The sequence below is a fragment of the Phyllopteryx taeniolatus genome, chromosome 19 (assembly GCF_024500385.1).
Source record: "Phyllopteryx taeniolatus isolate TA_2022b chromosome 19, UOR_Ptae_1.2, whole genome shotgun sequence".
NCBI lineage: Eukaryota > Metazoa > Chordata > Actinopteri > Syngnathiformes > Syngnathidae > Phyllopteryx > Phyllopteryx taeniolatus.
The window spans coordinates 12,983,918-13,004,395 of NC_084520.1; the positions used below are offsets into that span (position 1 = coordinate 12,983,918).

General features: G+C 40.8%; 1 protein-coding gene and 1 long non-coding RNA gene across 8 annotated transcripts; both read right to left on the minus strand.

The window, feature by feature from the left end:
• Positions 1–323: 323 nt before the first annotated feature.
• Positions 324–14,214, minus strand: brsk1a (BR serine/threonine kinase 1a). Of its 6 annotated transcripts, none has more exons than XM_061757382.1 (19): positions 13,119–14,214; positions 12,940–13,034; positions 11,689–11,774; positions 11,153–11,293; positions 9,910–10,026; positions 9,732–9,765; positions 9,550–9,618; positions 9,311–9,457; positions 8,570–8,601; positions 8,275–8,439; positions 7,379–7,476; positions 6,992–7,139; positions 6,840–6,900; positions 5,532–6,162; positions 5,323–5,371; positions 5,105–5,228; positions 4,573–4,783; positions 3,911–4,000; positions 324–2,552 (listed from the first exon to the last, which is right to left on the minus strand). In XM_061757382.1, exons 1-19 carry the CDS (start codon positions 13,201–13,203, stop codon positions 2,353–2,355), a joined length of 2,583 nt encoding a protein of 860 aa, XP_061613366.1. In that variant the 5' UTR covers positions 13,204–14,214; the 3' UTR covers positions 324–2,352. The 6 variants fall into 6 exon arrangements, with proteins under 6 accessions (XP_061613366.1, XP_061613370.1, XP_061613369.1 ...); XM_061757386.1 differs by having other exon boundaries at positions 5,532–5,808; positions 13,119–14,213; XM_061757385.1 differs by having other exon boundaries at positions 324–2,564; positions 5,532–5,808; positions 13,119–14,213.
• Positions 14,215–15,841: 1,627 nt separating this feature from the next.
• Positions 15,842–20,094, minus strand: LOC133469829 (uncharacterized). 2 transcript variants are annotated; one of them, XR_009785795.1, is made up of 4 exons: positions 19,669–20,094; positions 17,776–17,905; positions 16,557–16,659; positions 15,842–16,025 (listed from the first exon to the last, which is right to left on the minus strand). It is a non-coding gene; the product is annotated as an uncharacterized LOC133469829 (long non-coding RNA). The 2 variants fall into 2 exon arrangements; XR_009785794.1 differs by lacking the exon at positions 19,669–20,094 and having other exon boundaries at positions 17,776–19,245.
• Between the last annotated feature and the right edge of the window lie 384 nt (positions 20,095–20,478).

Consider the following 20,478-nt stretch of genomic DNA (forward strand, 5'->3'; position numbering starts at 1 on the left):
ATATAAAAAGTCTGCATACCCCAGTTCAAATGATGTTTGTGACATGAAAAATGAGACTAAAACTTTTCCCACCATTAATTATGTGAGCTATAAGCTGTACAACTCAATTGCTAAAAAAAACATGTTTTTTGAGGGACGTAAAATTAAACAACTGAGATACTGTGGTTGTTGCACAATTGTGCACAAGCTGTTTTCAGAATTAATCACATTCAAACTCCGAGGTGTACTCTTCTTTTCACCCTAAGTCAGCTGGGATACACTGAACAGAGTAAGTGATATAAAATGGATAAATGAATGGACCTCACAAATGATAAGAGGCCGCACACACATTTAGGGTTTATTATTGTAACCATAACAATAAGGTGGATCTCTCTTTATTTTGACCATCAATTCAATCATAATTGTTTTGTTGTTTTAATCACAGGCAATAGTTATAATAGTGCACTTTTTATATTTAAATTATTGTACAGACATTTCTTCTTTAAACACCTTATTTTACTGACCCTTATGGATGGAGAATAGTTTACAATCTTGGCCAGAGTTGGGTCAATGATAGTGAACGTGGCGTGTAGAAGAGAAAGATGAATTGGACAACAGTGAGCAATCATAAAGTGAGTGCACAGTGAGGCGTGTGCTGATGAGGACTACGCAACATGTGAAGGACGGACAAACAGGTCAAAGTGACGAGGCAAAAAAGCAAACGATGGAGCAAACTGGCAAGTGTGAGGGGGAAAATGACATGCCTGTTAGGGGTTGGTTGCGTACCTGCAGGTCTGTCACACAGGCTTTGTGTGGCTTCTTAAAGGTTCAATCAGCTCATTGTTGGTGAGTCATCATCCACCAATCTCCCACACATGCCAGCGATGAGCGTAGTGAATATCAGATAAACAAAGATCACTCTGTACTGCTATCATGGTTGTTCCCATTTGAAAAGTGCTAAAACTAAAGTGATGGAAAAGTTCATCTGCGAAAACAAATACGATGCAATAAAATTAAATAAATAAAGGTAGTAAATGGCTGTATAATTAAATAAATACGTAAACCAAAAACATACGTTAGCACTCTGTTGGACAACATCCTGCACATTTGTTGCATATTGTGCTGTATGGAAGACTGGTGATGAGCATCAGCTATTTTATTAGACTATTTGAGTAAATACTACATGACCGTGTGAGGGGCAGGATGAGAGACGCATTGCTTACTTCCGCTTTGCAAAGTCCAGGTCGACCAGAAATGTGTCATAGTGAGCCGTGAAACCATGAACGTATCCATTTGTGTGTCCGTCTTATCGGAATGCGCTGGCAACAGTAATGAGAAAAGCTTGACAAGAAAAGGAGGCTTCAGTCTGAAGCTTTACAGGCCAGGGATGTCATTCTCTTTCAATGTGGGACAAACAGCTGTGATGAGGTTCATGGACACAGTCACACATATTGTTTTTTTCCCTCCCTCTCCATAGAGTAATGTTCATATTTCTGTTGAAATTTTAAAAAAAAATCCTCAGAGTAACAGGAGTCCAAATGCATTAGTTCATCTTGTCTCTGAAGAGAAATAAAATAGCAAAAAAAAAAAAAAAAAAGTGAAATAAAGAGGCAGCTTCCTCTTTCCAGCACTGATGTGTGTGCTGTTTTTGCTGCTATCACTGCACATCCTCAAAGGAAATAAATAAGAACGAAATAAAAAAATATTTTTTCACATTCACTTACATAGCTTACTTTGTTGGTTTTCTTTGAGTCAGGGTAGGACGCTGCCTTCCTGAGAAGATCAGGACCTTTTGATCAGCTTGATGCTTCAGGTTTAATCTGCCACTGATACATGATGTCTTTCAGTATGCACTAGTACTGGACTGACACCTGACAGTGACATGAACACGAACTGGTTAATTTTAGGTGTAATCTTGAGAGCCGTCACAACACACCCAATTCTTTTTGGTATCAGATGCTGCAGTACAATGCTTACGGTAGACTAGCTAACAGGTCTTCTCAGCATCCTTTAGCAGGCTGATTTGCTAACTGGCATGCAAATTAGCACTTTAAAATTCCTAGTTTGATTTTGAGAAGCTGTATCTACGGTGGGATACCAAACTACTCATTCACATATTATATTTTCTTTAAAGGGTGATTCCATCGTTCTCATTGAAGGGTTGAAACTTGGAATCCGGGTCATCCAAGGATCAAGACCATTGTTAAAAACAAAAGCGTGATGGGGAAGGCTCAATTCTTGCTAATATCAAAGCACCTCTCACTTAGTCGAGGGAGAATCAGAGGAGCGTGTGGCTTGCAGGTATGCTTGAAGATGAAGCCGAAGACTGTGAATGTCGGTCAGGCATCCTGCGGCGCGCTTTCCCGTTCTAACCTACGGTTGCGATTGGGTTCCGTTGGTAGACAGCAGTCGGGTTCTCTCCTTTGCCGAGCCTCTGCGCTGCAGAACTCCCCCGCTGCCTCCTATGCCTCCGCCATCTGCTCGGTCGCCCCACTCGCACCTGTCGCCCCCACCCTCTGAGCGCCTCGAATTTTGGCGGGTGGGGGTCCGGTGGGGTCGGCCGTTCTTCTCATCTGGGAAGGGATCAGGAGACGAGAACAGGAAAGTCACTATTACGTACGACTGTGGGTGATGGGAGGGAATTACTTTTTGAGGATAATTTAAGAGATTCTCAATATGAACTAAGTCAGCAGCTTGTATATTTGGGTCGATACTCAATGGCAGGCTTTTGTACAGGCACTCCACTCTTGTCCTGTGATTCTCAACTGTTGTCATGGGACCTGCCTTTTCTCTACTGTCGCTAAGCTGCAACACACTTTTACAGATGTTAAGAACAATATAAAGAATGTATTGTTCCAAAAAAGCCTTTGAAAACGTGTACAGTATGTGTACATATATACACTCTACCTTTACTTATTTTTTAAAGATTTTTTTTTTTCAATGACGATATCATTAAATTTATCAGAAATAGACTCCAAAATAATATTTATTATAAGTGACCCCCAAACTTTTGAATGGTAGTGTATTTATAACATATTTTTAAACATAACTCCACACACATACATGTTGAAAGTGCCTTTCAGAATATCTCATTAAGGAACTAAGAATGAACATGACAACTGGATGTGCAAGAATTAATATAGTCAAATTAAATATCACAATTGCACAAAATACGCCCACAAAATGTCACCTACTTTACATCTTGGCACTATCTTAAGTCCCTTACCTAATACGTTCCATGTGGGAACTTGGTAAGATACAGGCATATTCAATATGAATACATGTACTGTTACACCCCGAATAATAATGTTTCTGACACATGCCTGTCAAAGTAATGTTATTTTCCAAATAAAAGGCAAGTACGACTTAGGATGCATGTTAAATATTCCACTGTACAGGTTGGTCCTCTGTTTACGACAGAATTGTCCTCCTATGGGGGTGACATAACCCAAATTTGTACATAAATTGGAACATCTGCGATTAGCTCGCGACCGGTTTTGGGTGTACCCCGCCTCCCCCCCGGAGATAGCTGGGATAGGCTCCAGCAGCCCGCGACCCTAGTGAGGATAAGCGGTAAAGAAAATGGATGGATGGATGGATGGAAGTTGGAACATGCTGTACTCTATCACTAACATGCACTAACAGAGTAACAAAGTCTTAATTACAGTATATATTTAAATGAAAAACAGTAATTCCGGTGGTAACTAAGCGTGCCTTCTAGTGCCATGTGACCACATATTCTTACGCTACTGTGTGAACTAGTTCATGGCACACCGTTCGTAACCTCACAATGTCGTATGATGGTACCGTCGTAAATCGAGAACCCACTGTAGTTTTTTTTTTACTACCTGTACGTCGTGACCCACCAGTTGAGAATCCCGGCTGCAGTCTAAAGCATAAGTTTGTCATGATACATGGATCCCAATCTCACCAGATAGGGCTTGCACCAGGGGTTGATCATGGGAGCTGAGAAGCTGGGCTTGAATCGTTTCCACCACTCGTCTGAACCTGCGACTCGGACCTAAGGATGCGTGATGTAAACAACGGTGGTTATCGCACACCGTATCGTTACCCTAACCCTAAATAACAGCCGTCACAATTAATTGTATATGCACCATCCACTTAAATAAATAAACGCTGCCCTTCAAATAGTCACCCATTGTTTGCCCTGAGAATAAACAAGGAATACATGGTGCCATTAAGTGACTGTAATAGCCTTAAGTAAGACAACTGCCACAGTATATAGCATTACTACAACACAGACCCTCTGCAGAGCAGATATGGCATCTGGAAAGCTGAAGTTTACAGTAGAAAGTAGTTTGTTATCATTGATCATTACGGTAGAGAAAAACATTGATATAAGGTACTCCGACGTCCTGTCTCATTACAATAACATGCATGTTAAATTGTCTATAGGTGTGACTGGTACTGTGAATGATTGTTTTGCCCTGCGATTGGCTGGAGACCAGTCCAAGCTGTACCCTGCCCCTCACCCAAAGTCAACTGGGATAGGCTCCAGCTCGCCTATGGCCCAAAAGAGGACAAGTGCTATTGAAAATAGATAAATGAAACATTTTTGTACTTCCAACTTGCCTGATATGAGGGTGAACGTCACGCTGTAGATTCCCGTCTCCCTCCTGCCCTCCCTCTCGGTCCTCTCCCTTTCCCGCTCCCTCTCGCCCTCGGAGAAGGCAATATCCACCTGGAACTTGACGGGCTTCTGGAAGACGGAAGGGCCGCCGGAGGACTTGTATTCGGCCCTGAAGCTTGTCTGGGAGATGACGCTGTGACTGAGGGATGGGATCTGTGTGGTGGGGAGACAGAGAAGAAGCAGAGAGACCGACAGACTTACGAGGCGGGAGAGGTACGGGGGAACGTCGTGAGTGTAGGAGAGACAAAAGGTGAGGGTGAGGGTGTGGAGAGGAGAGAAAGAGTGAGCCATAGGCAAAAGCAAAGTGATTCATTAATGTGCCACAAGTGAGCCTAACTGAAATAAAGAGGACACAGGTATAAAGACAGAAATGAAGTGCATACATCAAGAGTGACAGTGAGTTTGAACACGCTCCCTGAAAACAAGCCTGTGACCTTTGAGATGCAGGACAGACAGACCACATCAGATACTTACAGACAGAAAAGCGTGGACGATGTCGGCTTTGACAGAACTCAGGGGTTTGTCTCTGATCACCACAAAGATCTGCTCCTCTTTCTCCAGACCAATGAAGTTCCCGAACCACGACTTCTTAGCCAGCCTGTCATGGTGCAAGACCAGAAGAAGACATTCAAGAGAGGAGCAAGGCTGTGAAGTTCGTGGAACTTTTTGTTGACGCACAAATGATGACTTACTCAGGGCTGGATTCTGGTGTTAAACTGGACATGTCCTCCGATGTCGGAACTAAAAGAGACAACTATTTGGTCAATTTGGTGGATCTTTTAGTTGGTCAAATGATATTTTCTCAGTTCCCCTACAATGTATTGATGAACTCAATTTGACACCCTACCTGTGTAGACATTGGTACGCTTCGACATTGATATCAATACGAACAGCCATTTACCTTGCAATTTGCGACGATGGAACCGTGGTGAGCCCAATAAGTTGTTCTTAAAAGAATTGAGGCGAGTCCTCCAATGGGCAGAGCTGCTGGCCGCGATCCCGCTTCCCCCTCCAGGGCTGGAGGGCGGGGTGAGCGACAGAGAGCCTACCCCGCCCCCTCCCTCTGCCCGTGAGGAGGATGAGGACGAAGAGGAGGAGGGCGGGGTGGAGGAGGGGTGGTGAGGGTGGTGGACAGGGGTGCCCAAAGGCGTGGGTAACGGAGAGCCCTGGGGAGTCACCTGCGGCACAGAGTGGGCAGAGTTTGGGTACAAGCTCTTAGTCACGGACTTTAGGACAGAGGACGAAGGGAAGAAGAAACGGGGAATGGGTGAGAGCAGCGGAGAGGGAGAGGGTGAGCGCGAAGATGGGTTGTGCAGTGGCAGGGATTTGATGGGCTGGAGGTGAAGCCGTTCGGCGGGTCCCTTGGTGGGCAGGGTCTGGGTCTTTGGATGGGAGGGAGCTTTGGGCTTGTCAAGAGCCCGTGCTGAGCGAGGTGTCGTGGTGCTTCCCTGTTTGGGCTCCTTTGTTTGGGGGCTAGCGGCAGCAGAGGTGACGTCTGATTGGCTGAAAGTGAAAATAGGGCTTTGATAGGACTGGGGAGCGGGGATATGTTGGGGTGGGGGGGGGGCCAAATGGAAAACAAGAAAGAGAGGGGATGGAACATGGAGAAAGAAGGATGGAAATGAATATCATGCTTCATGACAAAAGACTGCATTTTGTGAGAAAGTGAATGTGTACAGTGAAAGTCTAGATGTGCCAAAAACATTCATATCTTTTAGCGTGAGGGTTAATTACACTGTGACGAGAGACAGGTGCAATGATTCTATTACTTTCCTTAATATTCATACATCATATTCATATGTTATTGTGCACACGTTGCTCATGCAGGATGTGAAAGAGAAGTCACATGAGGACAATAGAAAAGTGAAAATGTCACACAAACCTGCTGCGTGAGGTTTATTCTGAAAAGCTTTATTTGTGATAATGTTAAAAAATGATTAGAGAAGATGGATAAAAGGATGTTTCTGGGAGTTATGAGTTGTGTTTTGATATTCATACTGTATTTCATAAAACATCTTATAATTTACGACAGAACCTACTACAAAGCATTTCAATGTTCATAGTCTTTCTGTCTGGAAAACAAATGAGCTGCTATTGATTTAGGAAGATTATAATACCAATACAAGTCATAAATTCAATATGTAATCATGGGAAATGATATTGTGTTCAAACATTGCCAGGAACTACAGCAGCAAGAGCTGAGTCTTACCCTGGGACTACTCAGAGGGCTGGAGGAGAGACCAGTGGAAGCTCCACTCACTGAGCGAGACCTGAGGGATTCGAACACGAACAAAATTTCACTCATCAACATTGCCATCATAGTCCACAAACAATCTTACAGTGAGTTTAATATTATGATACCTCTGGCTGTGTGCAGCGTCCAGAGCCCGGCGAGGAGGCGTGGGAGAGCCCTGTTCTGTGACACTTAGCACCTCCAGACTCTTTCTTTCTGGACGGCAGCGACCGTGGCGCGTCAGCATGGGTGAGTCCACACGCTTTCGAGGAGGATCTGCACACAGGCCATCAAAGGTTTAGTAGAACAAGATACACATTTTGTTTGTCATTTCATTTTTACTTACACTTAAGTACAGGAGTTGAAACATTACTTCTACTTTATCAGTCTGTTTACACACAACTTCTCCTTTAGTACAGAGTGTGAGTACTTCTACCATCTCAATGTTTGTTTTAAAAGAATGCATAAGCTACAGCCAGTCTTGAGTGAAGCTACGCTGCCACCTAAGGACTGACCAGCGTCATTGCGTTGAGGCAAGTCCTCATCCTCGTAGCTGGGGTAGCGCTCTTTTCTGTCCAGCAGCAGGTAATAAATCATCTTCTCCTGGTTTTCTCTTAGGAACATAAAATGAACACAACAAACACAGTGGAATACGAGTTAAGGTGCGGACAGATAATGTAGAAATGTCAAATTGCAAATTTTTTGCATGTCACCCTGGAGCATATTTAAACAGTCAGGCAATTTGATTCAAAAGACACACAAATAACAGCACTAGTGAGCCGTAATATTTTGATGAATAACCTGAAAAGAGAAAGCTTCACTTTTAATACAACCAGCTATGCTTACATTAAGTCTAGCTACAACCTTTCCAAGGAGGAATCTTACTGGTTGGACTTTTCTAAACAAATGTCTTTCAACTTCTTCTCCACTATTTGGAATAACTGCCTGAGTCCAAACAGTCATTTATGGCCTCCCTTGTTTCTGTCCAAGTTAACAGCTTCTTTTTATTAGCTATAATGCTGGACTGCAGGGCAGTCAGCGTTTTCTTGTGCCACCTTGAAGAGCTCTATTAAAGTACTTCTCTTCATCTATAAAAAAATCATCAATCCTATAGAACATGAGTACAAACTAAAACCATAAATTACCAAGATAGCGGGCGCTTGTAAACAATGCACCCTGAAATGGAATCGACCATAAACCATGAGTTTAGGCCTTTAATAGAGTCCGTTGTAAAATAGCGGTCTTAATGAAAAACATATCGGTTTGGACCAGGCCGAATAGAGAGAGGCCAGTTGGTTCCGTCTGTCCCTGAGCCAAACAAACCAACAAGCATCCTAAAACAATATTTAAGGTCCGATTAGGCTTTAAGAAACACGTTAGTCATTTTTAGGGTGGGTGTTGGGAAGCTTACTCTTCACATTGCAAATCACGCGTGAGTTTGACGCGGTCTCTGAAACAGCCCAGTGAGTGCATGCTGTCCAACACATCTGGGTCCAGCTCAGTCAGGGGTAAGATTTGCCTCACACACACTCTTCTGGGAGGAGGCTGCTCAGGACAAGGCTCATTACGGCCACCCCTGGGGGGAGAGAGAGAGACACACACACACGCACACACACACACACACACACATGCATGACGTATGTATAATAAATGTGACTAAATATTATGTAGCATTGTACCCCACAGATAAGTGACTATATACTCACAGATACCAGGCGTGTTTCTGAATCGTCTCCAGCTTTAGGACAGACAAGTAAGAAGATTACATTTACATTAGCCCTCTGAAAAGAAAAAAACTTGTTCCCATTTTGACGCAATATACACAGAATTATTTGGCCCAAAAACTGAAACGTCTTAATAATTACATCTTCCTCATTTAATTGTATCGTCATCATCATATATATATATGCTGGAACGTCACTGTGTGCCAGAAAAAGCATTGAACAATTCTAGCCAACTTGTCACCGCAAGTAAAAGCATAGACACACACACACACACACACACACACACACTTTTATCAGTGTTTCCCAACCTATTTATTGAGCCAAGGCACATGTGTTATATTAGAAAAATCTCAGGGCATACAAAAATGTCACAAAAAGTATGGAAATGATGATGATCATGCCTTAACTTACTCAGAACAATTCTTACTCATTATGAAATCTGGGGCTGTTTAGTTGAACACAAAGCTGTTACACAAGGACTCGCAGGAACTGAATTTAACCTATTGTCCAATTCAGTTAAACTGGATAATTTGAAGTACTAATGTGCTGTGACACAGTGGTTGGGAATCAATGCACTACATGGCTAAACTTATAAAACACCTTACTGGACATGAAAATACATCAAACTCTTCTGATTTTAGACTTGGTGGGCTTCTAGACAGTACTTGAGTCTATTGAGTGGATACACAGTACGTGGATGTCAGTGTTAGTGTCGTCTCGTACCGTGAGACGTTTTTCAGGGTTGACCTCAATCATGCCCTTGAGCAAGGACTGGCAGTCCGGGGGGATGAAGTGTGGCATGTGGAACACACCGCTCTTCACTTTCTCCAGGAGCTGCCGTAAATTGTCATGGTCGAACGGCAGGGCGCCCTGGCAAAGACAGAGAGCAAAAGAGTGGCACAGATAAAAAAAAACAAATGGTCAATAAGAAGTCACACTCATAGTCAGATATAAATACTTACCACCAGCAGAGCAAAAAGAATGACCCCACAACTCCATACATCTGCTCTTCTTCCATCATACTTCTCCCCCTACCAAAGACAGAATCCCATATGTCCCAAGAAATTAACATTTACTATGAAAACAGACGTTATCTGGCTCATATAACAAAAATATGTGTACATTGTGAAATATGGCCACTTACCCGTATGACTTCAGGGCACGCGTAATGTGGTGATCTGAAATAAGATAATTGTGTTACATGGATTCCTACAATTTGGACTCCACAGTGACACAGTGTAAACGTGACACAGCTAATGTTAAAAAAATAATAATAATCTGTATGATGCTTTTGTGGGCAAATTAGAAACACAGGCACTCACCCGCAGCTGGTCTCTAACAGGCTGTCACCCACCTGGAGTGATGCCATACCAAAGTCAGCGATACGGATGTTGTTTTTCTCATCCAGAAGCAGGTTCTCAGGCTTCAAGTCTCTGTGGCTGTATGCAATGCATAAGTGAAGATCACAAAATGGTTTCCAATTTATTTATGAGTGTGTAATTTTAAAGAAGTGTCATCCCCAGTATGAATTATTACTCAAATATATATACAGTACAGCTACCACATTTCCTCATGCAGTGGCCAGGGGGCCATTTATCTACTCACCTGCAGCAATACCAGGCATTTATAAAAGATATCCACAAATATCCATCCATCCATCCATCCATTTTCTTTACCGCTTATCCTCAAATAATACAAAATATTGAGAACAATAACAGTTAAAATACAACAATAACTTTCTTACTACCCTCCAAGAAGGCAAGCTGTCCTCTTGGCAGCGGACATTAGACTGGCTTTTTTCAGCATTAAATTTTAACAGCTTTTGAGCTGGTATGCTCCGTGTTGCAAACAATTTCTCTTTAATCAGAATCCGAATCATCTTTAAACGCCACCATAAAGTCCCGCTTTATAGATGCTAGGTCCACTATGTTGTTTGGATCAAAGAAATCTACTGAGGCACATTGGGTTATCCGTTTTAGCAGTGAAGTATGGTACTATTACGACGAGTGGTACGCGAGCTCCCTTTATTGTTAAGTGAAAGAATCCCTGCCTAAGCGCAATTCAGTTGCATTTATTTTTTAACGACAATACAGCGTGAACTGTTTTTTTTAAAACATTAATTTAGGTCAAATTTTCATTGAACTACTATGTGCAATATACACGTAATCATTACTTAAGTACTTTTTTTTCTTCCTATATTTAGGCACAGTGTTAATGTTCTAATTGTGCATAATGTTACAGTGCCTTACTATAATTTTAAATATTATCTTTAGGACTCAAACCTCTGTCTCATTTTGATGAACACTTACTTTGGACCCTACTGTATTTTAAAGTTGTCATAATGGTGGCAATTTTGGAGCTAAGCATTTTTTTTATGTGGGACATGGTGTAAAATCCACTATGTTATAGTATTTTGAAGTGAAGATTTTTTTTGTTTCGTTGACAAAGGCACTCACTGTTTATTTAGTGCATCTACAGGACACTGTTAGAGGAAACACATGATCAACTGTACAAATGACTCAAACCGAGGAGTGCAAGAATGAGCACTTGGATGCAAGAACCAACCAGATGGAGTGACTGTGGCAGAAGTCCAAAGCAGAAATGATCTGCCTGAAGAACTTTCTGGCTTCTTTGGGAGTCAGACGGCCTTTCTTAACCAGGTAGTCAAAGAGCTCGCCTCCTGACACATGTTCCAAGACCAGGTACCTTTAGATGCACAGAGATCTTTCGTTAACAATTGTAATAAATTGGTACACCTTGGGAATCTAATGTGCTCCACTATAAGAGTTGTATGGAAAATTTTCCTCTGACAGACATTTGCCTCCCTCAAATAAAGTGAAGTAGCCAAAATATCAGAAACTGCTCATTTTTACAACACTGCAAACTACAACCACAACAATTACCATATTGTTAAATCAACACCTCTGAGTATTATTAACGTGTACTTATTATAAGAGCAGAATTTTTATACAGTCTTGTAACATTTCTCATCAGGTGGGGCAACTTTGTAACGGTTAACGTGTGAGAACGTGTGAGTCTACATGTTAATACTTAACAAGTGCATTCATGCACACAGCACCAGGTGTGCGGTGTGAACTCACAAGTACTTGTTATTCTCGTATACATCGTGCAGCTTCAACACGTGTGGATGCTCGATGAGTTTCAGGATGGCGATCTCCCTCTCAACCTGTTCAGACAGAGAGGAAATGATGGACATGAGTTAAGAGGGATAATAAAACGTAAATCAAAGTTTGAAATCATGTTTGTATACCTGCATTGTCTATTGAGAGCCATATCAACAATTCCGACAACAAGGACCCATTTCGATTGTGGGTGTATTTTTTAAGTAATGTACAACGGTGCAGTACTGCATAATATTGATAAATGTCCTTCTCGTGCAGCCAAATAAAGTATAATCAAAATATTAGAAACCGCTGTAAATATGCTGCAGTGCTGTTCAGCACCAGTGTAAATAACCACAATACTAAAACTAACACTTACTTCTGCATACTGTTTTGTTTTTTTGGCAAATGTTTTGATCCAGCCATTATACAATGAAAAAGTCAAAATGTTACCATGTGTGATGATCTGTGTAGTTTTTGTTTTTGTTTTGTGATTAAAAAGAAGGAAAGTGTGGTGATAATCATAACTGAAAACTTCAACATGAGCAATACAATTAATTCAATTTCATTTCATTTCATTTCTGACACTATTGCTCTGTAAACACTTTTCTTTTCCCTCTTCGTTAGTTGTTTTTCATGCATCTCCAAAGGGTGAGTTGTTTCACTTTATTTTATTCAGTCATTCATTCATCTTCCATTCCGCTTATCCTCACTAGGGTTGCGGGCTTATCCCAGCTAACTTCGGGTGAGAGGCAGGGTACACCCTGAACTGGTCGCCAGCCAATCGCAGCATTTTATTTGAGTTATGTTTAATTTTATGATACTGTGGTTAACGTCAACTAAGAAAAAAGGAATTCACGTTACATTATTTCCTCTATCTATCCATTTTCTATTCTGCTTATCCTCATTAGGGTCGCGGATGAATTGGAGCCTATCCCAGCTGTACTTGCTCTGGTCGCTAGCCAATCACAGGGCACATATAAACAAACAAACAACCATTCATGCTCACATTCACATCTATGGACAATTTAGTAACATGCATGTTCTTGGACTGTGGGAGGAATCCAGGGTACATGCAGACTGCACACAGCCGATATTCGGACCTCAGGAGTCAAAACTGCTATGCGGCGTGCTCACCACTCAACCGCAGTGCTGCCCCTTGACTTTATTTGCTGTAGCAGAGAATAGTTTTTAAATGACCTCAGAAGTCACCCAGCAATGAAAGCCTACCTTCATCAACACCGACTCAGACAACTTCTCCCTGTTGACAATTTTGATGGCGACCTTCTGACCAGTGATGCAGTGGATGCCAAGCTTAACCAGCCCTGAAAGAGAAGGTCAAGAGGAATCATTTTTGTGGAGTTAATTCTACAAACTGTGGCATGAACACTTCTGTATGGGCTACTCACCTGTCTGCCCCTTTCCCAGGGTTTTTTCCAGCCGATAGGGCCCGACATATTGAGCGGACTGACTCAAAGACAGTTCCTTACTCATACTGCTCTTACTTGAGGGAAACTAGACTACAAGTAGTGTGAGTATTGCAATTACTGTAAATTTCTACAGCTTATCCAGATGTTATTGTGGCATACACAGCGCTCACATCTGAAGATACTCAGCAAATAGGGAGGGAAGTCAGTCAAAGCCTCCATTTAAACTTGACTACTTTGTGATTCCTTGTCCTTTTTTTTGTTTAGGAGCTAGCTCAGTAGTGCTGAATAAAAACAATAAACATGGCAAATTTGTGAATTCTAGCACAGAACATTAAGTTATTTGTATAACTAGTATTTTGTTACACATTTGACGATAGATATATGACGGCTATTCAAAGACAAGTGTTCTAAAAAAAATTACATTGACGGTCGGGCCAACAAAGCGTCGAATATGTGGTGTGAATTTTTATTTTATTTGTCTCCCTGTCAGGCCTATTTTTTTTTTCTTCCTCCAATCACAGGTGCAACGACATGCTAAGTGTAGCCTCGCCGCCACTCTCCCACACAGCAGCGAGGCTAGCTTGTAGCTTTAGCCTCGGCGCCTTGACCCAGCGGCCGTCCTGTCAAAATAAGCCACACCGCCTCGAGTCGTTCGCCACCGAGAAAAGCTGGTAACAGTGCTCCGACGGACGCCTCATTCTCTCGACGGCTAGATGGAGAGCGTAGTCGGCGTCGTCTCGAAGTCCTTCCCGCCTCCTCTGTCCTGTCCTGTCCTCCCTTTGCCCAGCGTTCGGCTCTACATCCCTGCGAGGAGCCAGCCGATATCACAGTAGCATCTTCTCAAAGCAGGTGCAAAAAAACACACGCACAAGTATCCCCTATTTCGCACTATCTTCCCCGGTTCGCTCTTTAGCTCTCGGTGATAGCTGGCGCAGGGTTTATAGGCCTCGTTATATTACACTCCCTTCGGGTTTCTTGCCGTAAATCGATATTTTTTTTTCTCTCGCTCTCGCCTCTTCCTTCGCATCGCTCGCATCAGCATCCGGGTCCTTCTCCATCCTCGCGACTCGCCTCCTCCGCCCCGCCCCACCTCCTCATGCATCCGGGTCATTAACAGCCCCCACAGGCAGCCAATGGGAAGGCGTTAACATGGGGACGCTGAAGTGTTCACATCTGCTAAGAGTGACGATGCAAAAAATAATAATACAGTGTATATAAAAAGTCAACACACCCCTGTTCAAATGCCAGGTTTTTGTGATATTAAAAAAGTCAGACTTTTCAATATTTCAAAACTTTTCCCACCATTATTTTGACCTGTAACCTGTATAACTCGACTGAAAAAAAACATCATTTTGAGAGTGGAAGTAAAAAACAAATGACAGGAATAATGTAGTTGCGCAAAGTGTGCACACCCTCCTATAGCTGGGAATGTGGCTATGTTAAGATTTAACCAATCAAATCTTCACTTCAAATTCATGTAAAAGTGAATTTTTCAATAAAAAGAAATCACTTTTTTTCATATTTGTTAAGAGTGTCCATATAAACCTAACAGTTGAACATTAGTAAAGTGATCTGTGAAAAAAAACCATCACTCTCTTGTAGGGCTGCAACTAATGATTATTACCAATAGTAATAGATGAATCTGTTGATTATTTTTCTTCGATTAATCGACGAATCACATAAAAAACATTTTTAAAAATGTACATCCCTTTATTCAAAAACAGGACATTATTTCAACATATCTGCTTGACAGGTAAATTTATCACCTTTTTAAACAATTTTAATTGACTGTACTTTCCTAAAAATAAAACTTTAAACCGATCAAATTTTGTGTACTCTATTATGAATAAGTCATGCTTTTAATGTAGCATCATGGCTAATGTTGGCCTGTTTACAATGCATTTTACGGTGCATATCTCTCATACAGTATCAATCCAAATGGAACCTTATTACCTTTGGAAAGGTTACATTTTTTGAACTAGCTGTTGTATTGGATCTAATTGGTAAGGTGTACTGAATGTTATTGGTGTGGGTTACTGTGGGAAACGTGTTTATTGATTGGGGATTATCATACACTATATGTGTACTGTAATTCATATGAGAATTGCTACAATAGCTGTGACAATCACTTGGTACACTGCATATAAAGTGAAAGATTCAGCAGTTTTATTGGGGAAAAAAAAAGTAGGACATTTGATGAATCATTTGAAAAGTGAAAGACTCCTAAAATCTTAATTTGAAATGTTTTGTGTGGGCGGATAATTCTCCAAAGCTTAGTTTCAACTGTGCCAAGCTGGGTGATTCTCATACAGCCAGGAGGATTTGCCTCAGCCATGCTGCTGAAATAGAAGCAGGAAAAAGACAACTACTGTATTTTCTCGCATGCTCAAACAAACACATTTGATTTTTATCTTTATTTATTTCGCGGGGGGGGGGGGGGGGGTGGTGATGGTAATTAAAGTGCACAAGTGAGGAAAGAGAATGCTAAATTTTACCTTATGCATAAATCCCACAAAAAGAAGTTCACACAAGGAACAATGCAACTTTGTATGTCTCTATACATTTTGATTTGAACATGGAAAGGGCAGGAAAATATTAATCTAAAAAGAAAAAAACACATTTTCATCAAGCTACAATGGTTTTTGACACACCACCTAGTCTAATACAGGCAGACTCACATTAACAAAAACAATACTATAGCGTGTAGTTGAGATAATTGAAGTTTATTGTAAAATAGGGCGATACAAATACAGCATTGACAATCAGTCCATAATGATATACAGTAACAATATTTACAAAACACCTATGGCATTGAGAAATCAAGTGGACAGACATGTCTCCCCCTCTCCAGTTTTTCTGATGGCTCAGTCCACTTCCTGCTGCAAGCTGTTAGGAAAAAAAAACACAATTCAAACATGAAATAAAAAATAAACAAATAAAGTGCACACTGCCCCTTAAATGGAACCTGTAAAAGGGAGCGCATAACTCATAATCTGGTGTCCCTCTACTGGCTGACTGTGCACATCAGAGTTTATTTTAAGAGTTTGCTATTTGCTTATAAATTTTGAAATGTCCGCCCCCCCCCCCCCCCTCATTTTTTTTTAAACATTGCTATTGTTTTTGTTTTTAAATTATGTTTTTTTTTTTTTTTTTTTAAATGTCTTGTGTTTAACTGTATGTTCAATTTGTATTTCATGCACAGCACTTAGTTTCAGCTGAGGTTGTTTTTAAGGTACGCTATAAATGAAAGTAAGATGAGTCTAATTAAAAATATGAATGGCATATGCATTTAAACAGGTCGTGTTATTGTTGTTGTTGAGACTTTCAGCTTGTCCCATCAGGGGTCGCCACAGTGAGTAACTCTCATGATTTGTTTGGCAAAGTTTTTACACTAGATGCCCTTGCTGATGTACCCACTGTTGTTTCTTTTTTAGGTCACGATCCTTCAGACAGGGTCTTTGCACAGGCATGGAAGGCGTCAACAAGGTCTTTGCACTCCACTGCGCCCTTCTCTCTGATACTAAAACACAAATCCAGATTACATACTAATCACATTTTAGATAATTTATGCAACATGCTGTATGTGTCACAATGTAATAATGCAAGATACAAATATCACCCAAAATGTTGCCTCTACTGACTTTGCATCTGATGATCTCTAAAATGAACCTAAATCTGCATCAAGGATTATTCCAATCGTCCCACTGTACTTTTACGTGCATAAAGTGATTACACGTGAGTACACAGTACACCACTAATCACCTCAGCACGTGCACATGCAACAAATGTCCCCGACCTCTTATGTGCATGTAATATAACACGAACTGGCAGCCTCGAATGTGCAGGGCAGGTCATACACGTCAAAGGCTATTTTAAACCGCTTAATACCTCTCAAGATATTTTTGTTACATAACAGTCCAGTGTAAAAAAAGTGAGTATGGATTAGTACATTTACAGTCAATGCAAGTTTGAATGAATGTGATACACTTTTATACATCTTTCATACCGTTTACTATTACTTTATATAGCAACTCTCCACTTTGTATAAGATAAATACTTCTGGACACTGCAATAAAGTTATACATACTACGTATTATGTACAATTAATATTATGCATAATAACATACTGTATGTACTATTCACTGTTTTTATTACAATGGATACATATACTTTCAATGTACAATACAACCATTATGCATACATATTACGCATATCAAGTGTCATATATTGTAAATTGGAAACATATTACAGTATCATTAGCATAATTAGACTATACCTGTATTTATTATCACTCACAAACATGCTTAATCTTCTGTTTTTTCCTCATTTAGATTTAAATTCAATCTAATCCCTCTTCAATGCTGCACTCTGTATTTGTTTTAATTTTGTTCGTTGTTTCTATATTATTAATACAAATGTGTGAATATTGCTTCTGTGACAATTCAATTTCCCCTCACAGCATGAATACAGCATCTATCTACTCTTTAATATAGTAGTATATTTTGGTTTTGCATGCATAAATATTAATGATTGAAATTGATGTGATGGAACTCTGACACAACACGGCTACTCACAACTCACAAAAAGATGTAGCAGTAACGCTGCATTTGCACAGACACTCTTAGTGAAAACTCACCAGTTGCCAGCGTCTGCTTTGATAACCTGGCACGGTGCTGGCGCGGCTTCGTCAGAGCCTGGCATGCTGACAGAACAGCTGCGGTGTGTCGGGAGTGTGTTCCTTCAAGCGTTTGCGCTCAAGTGCGCATCTGTGTTACAAAGACACGAAGAAGAGTGAGAGACAGCATGGATTGGGTGAGGAGGGGGGAAAGGGAGAGAGTTCTGAAGCGTGACAGTGTCATGTATTGTAAGCTCAGAGGTGGGGAAAATACAGTGGATATAAAAAGTCTACACACCCCTGTTAAAACACCAACCCAAGTTTTTGTTACAGAAAAAATAAGACCAAGATACACCATTTCTACTAGAATATCTGAACTTCATTTTGAGTTAGAGGCACTTTAAATGGTGGCAGGTGTGGGCTGACTCCCATTTAACATGACATTGATTGCGATTGGGTAATTCTGAGCACAGCCACATCCCCAGTTACAACCACATTATCTCTGTTGTTTATTTGTACTTCCCCTCCCCAAAAGATTTATGGCCTCTTTAGTCTAAGATTTTTTTTTTTCAATTGAGTTGTACAGGTTATAGGTCACATTAATGGTGGAAGTATCACAAAAAAACTGGCAGTTGAAACAGGGGTGTGTCGACATTTGATATCCACTGTACCTATGTACCTGTTTTGTTTTTGTTTTTTTACAATTTAATCCCACATTTTATGCATGTCTTCTCTATTATTTCTCTACATAAATGTGTGTACCCCCACCCCTGCAACCCCCTTTAATTGAAGGCTTTTTTCAATACTTTAATTCCCCTTCTTTTGTTTTGGAGGTCTTAATGAATATGTAGATACCAGACCTTTTGAGGGAAGCATTGTGCATTACAAAGGCCCCCTAAGGCATCTAAAATACTCTCAGCAGGGGCGCTGACCGAGGGGATTTTTCTAAAGATGAGGCTAGAGATCTTGATTTTGTGTCACAGTAGTTGTGTTGGAAAAGGATTTTTCAGCATTTGTTAACCCACTAACCTTGTAATGGCATTGAAATTGACCTTACAAATGATGCAGAACCTTTTCTTTTTCAGCATGAAGGAATATATGGCTTTAGTTTTGTCAGGTTTCTAACATATGTTGATGATCAATTATTCTCTGTTAGCCCTTAAATTGTCATCCACTAATGTGTTTCTTTTCCACCAGTAATGCATATGGTATGTCAAATATAGCTTGCAGGCTACGGAGGCAAATTGTTGTCATGATAGTTAAATACTGAATACACATGGCATCCTGTCTGACAGTTGGGTGTGTTATTACCCTCCCAAGCCCAAATCACAAAAATAATATAGTTAATGTTTCAGTTACAGTATTGAACCATTAGGCGGCAACAATTTGTTTTATAAAGAAAATATATTTTGGATTGGATTTTTGTAGTTGCTGTTTATAATTACCCTGCACCATGAGTGTATACTATTTTGGCAGTGGTGAGCCATGTTTTTGGTACCTGGAGATTGGGGATTTACACTGCTTACTTCATTTCTAGATACCACCACAATCACATCACAATTACAGAAACCATCAATACTATACAAAAAACGCCCTATAACAGCATATCGAACATAAAACATAAAAAATATAATAATAATAAATTAGTAGTTAACTAAAATATGAAAATGTAGTTTAAATATGAACTCCTGCAGCCCTTCTGCTGTGTCTTCGACCAAATACAGGTTACATCGACCATTGTCCTGGACAGAATAATTTGACATAGCAGCACACAGAGGATAAAATATGGTGAGACAAAAAAAAAAATAATTTAACATCCACATACACGTTTCGGAGTGACCGCCCACCACTGCAACTTGATCAACAGTTTTATACCAAAACATTTCTTTGTTGTCACCCACTGACAGAACTTACATAGCTCTTGTATTGTCTGATTATAGATGTGCAGGTGTTCCTATTGTTTTGGCCAGTGAGTACAGTACTTTGGTCGTGCTCTCAAAACATTTCTTTGTTGTCACCCACTGACAGAACTTACATAGCTCTTGTATTGTCTGATTATAGATGTGCAGGTGTTCCTATTGTTTTGGCCAGTGAGTACAGTACTTTGGTCGTGCTCTAGTGTGCCATCTACTGGCGTAAATATGTAGTGCATGTAGAGTCTATCAGCTCAGACAGGCACTCCAGATAAAAGAAAAAGCTGTGTAGTCGCGTACGAGCACTCAGTAAACTTCACCATGCATGACTGTTGTATTTATTAAATGGGCCTCTTGTGGGATATATTTGAGTTCTTCTCTTGAGAACTAGTTCAAAAATTTTATGTGAATAGGCACAGATTTGTCCAAATGTTTAACACTTTCCGTGTGTTGTCCCGTTTTGTCTCTATAGCATCATTAGCCTGACAATGATGGCAAAATGTGGAAAAGCACGCCGAGGTGGTTAGCAGACGAGTCGGGGAACGGAGCGGAGGGAACCAGCGAGGAGAGGAGAGGGAACGAAACGGGAGGACGAAGAGAGAGCCGCCTTCAAAAATGGCGTCTCCGGATGAAAATGAGTAAAGATGTATAAAAAAAAAAAAAAACAGCGGCCTGCTTTTTTTACGCTTCCTCGCTCGCTTTGTTATTTCTAACCACTCCAGTATCTTTCTCCGTTTGCGGGCGCTTTTTAATCGAATAGCACAATTCTCCAACTCGGGCACTTGGCATTTATTGAGGGCGAAATAAAGCC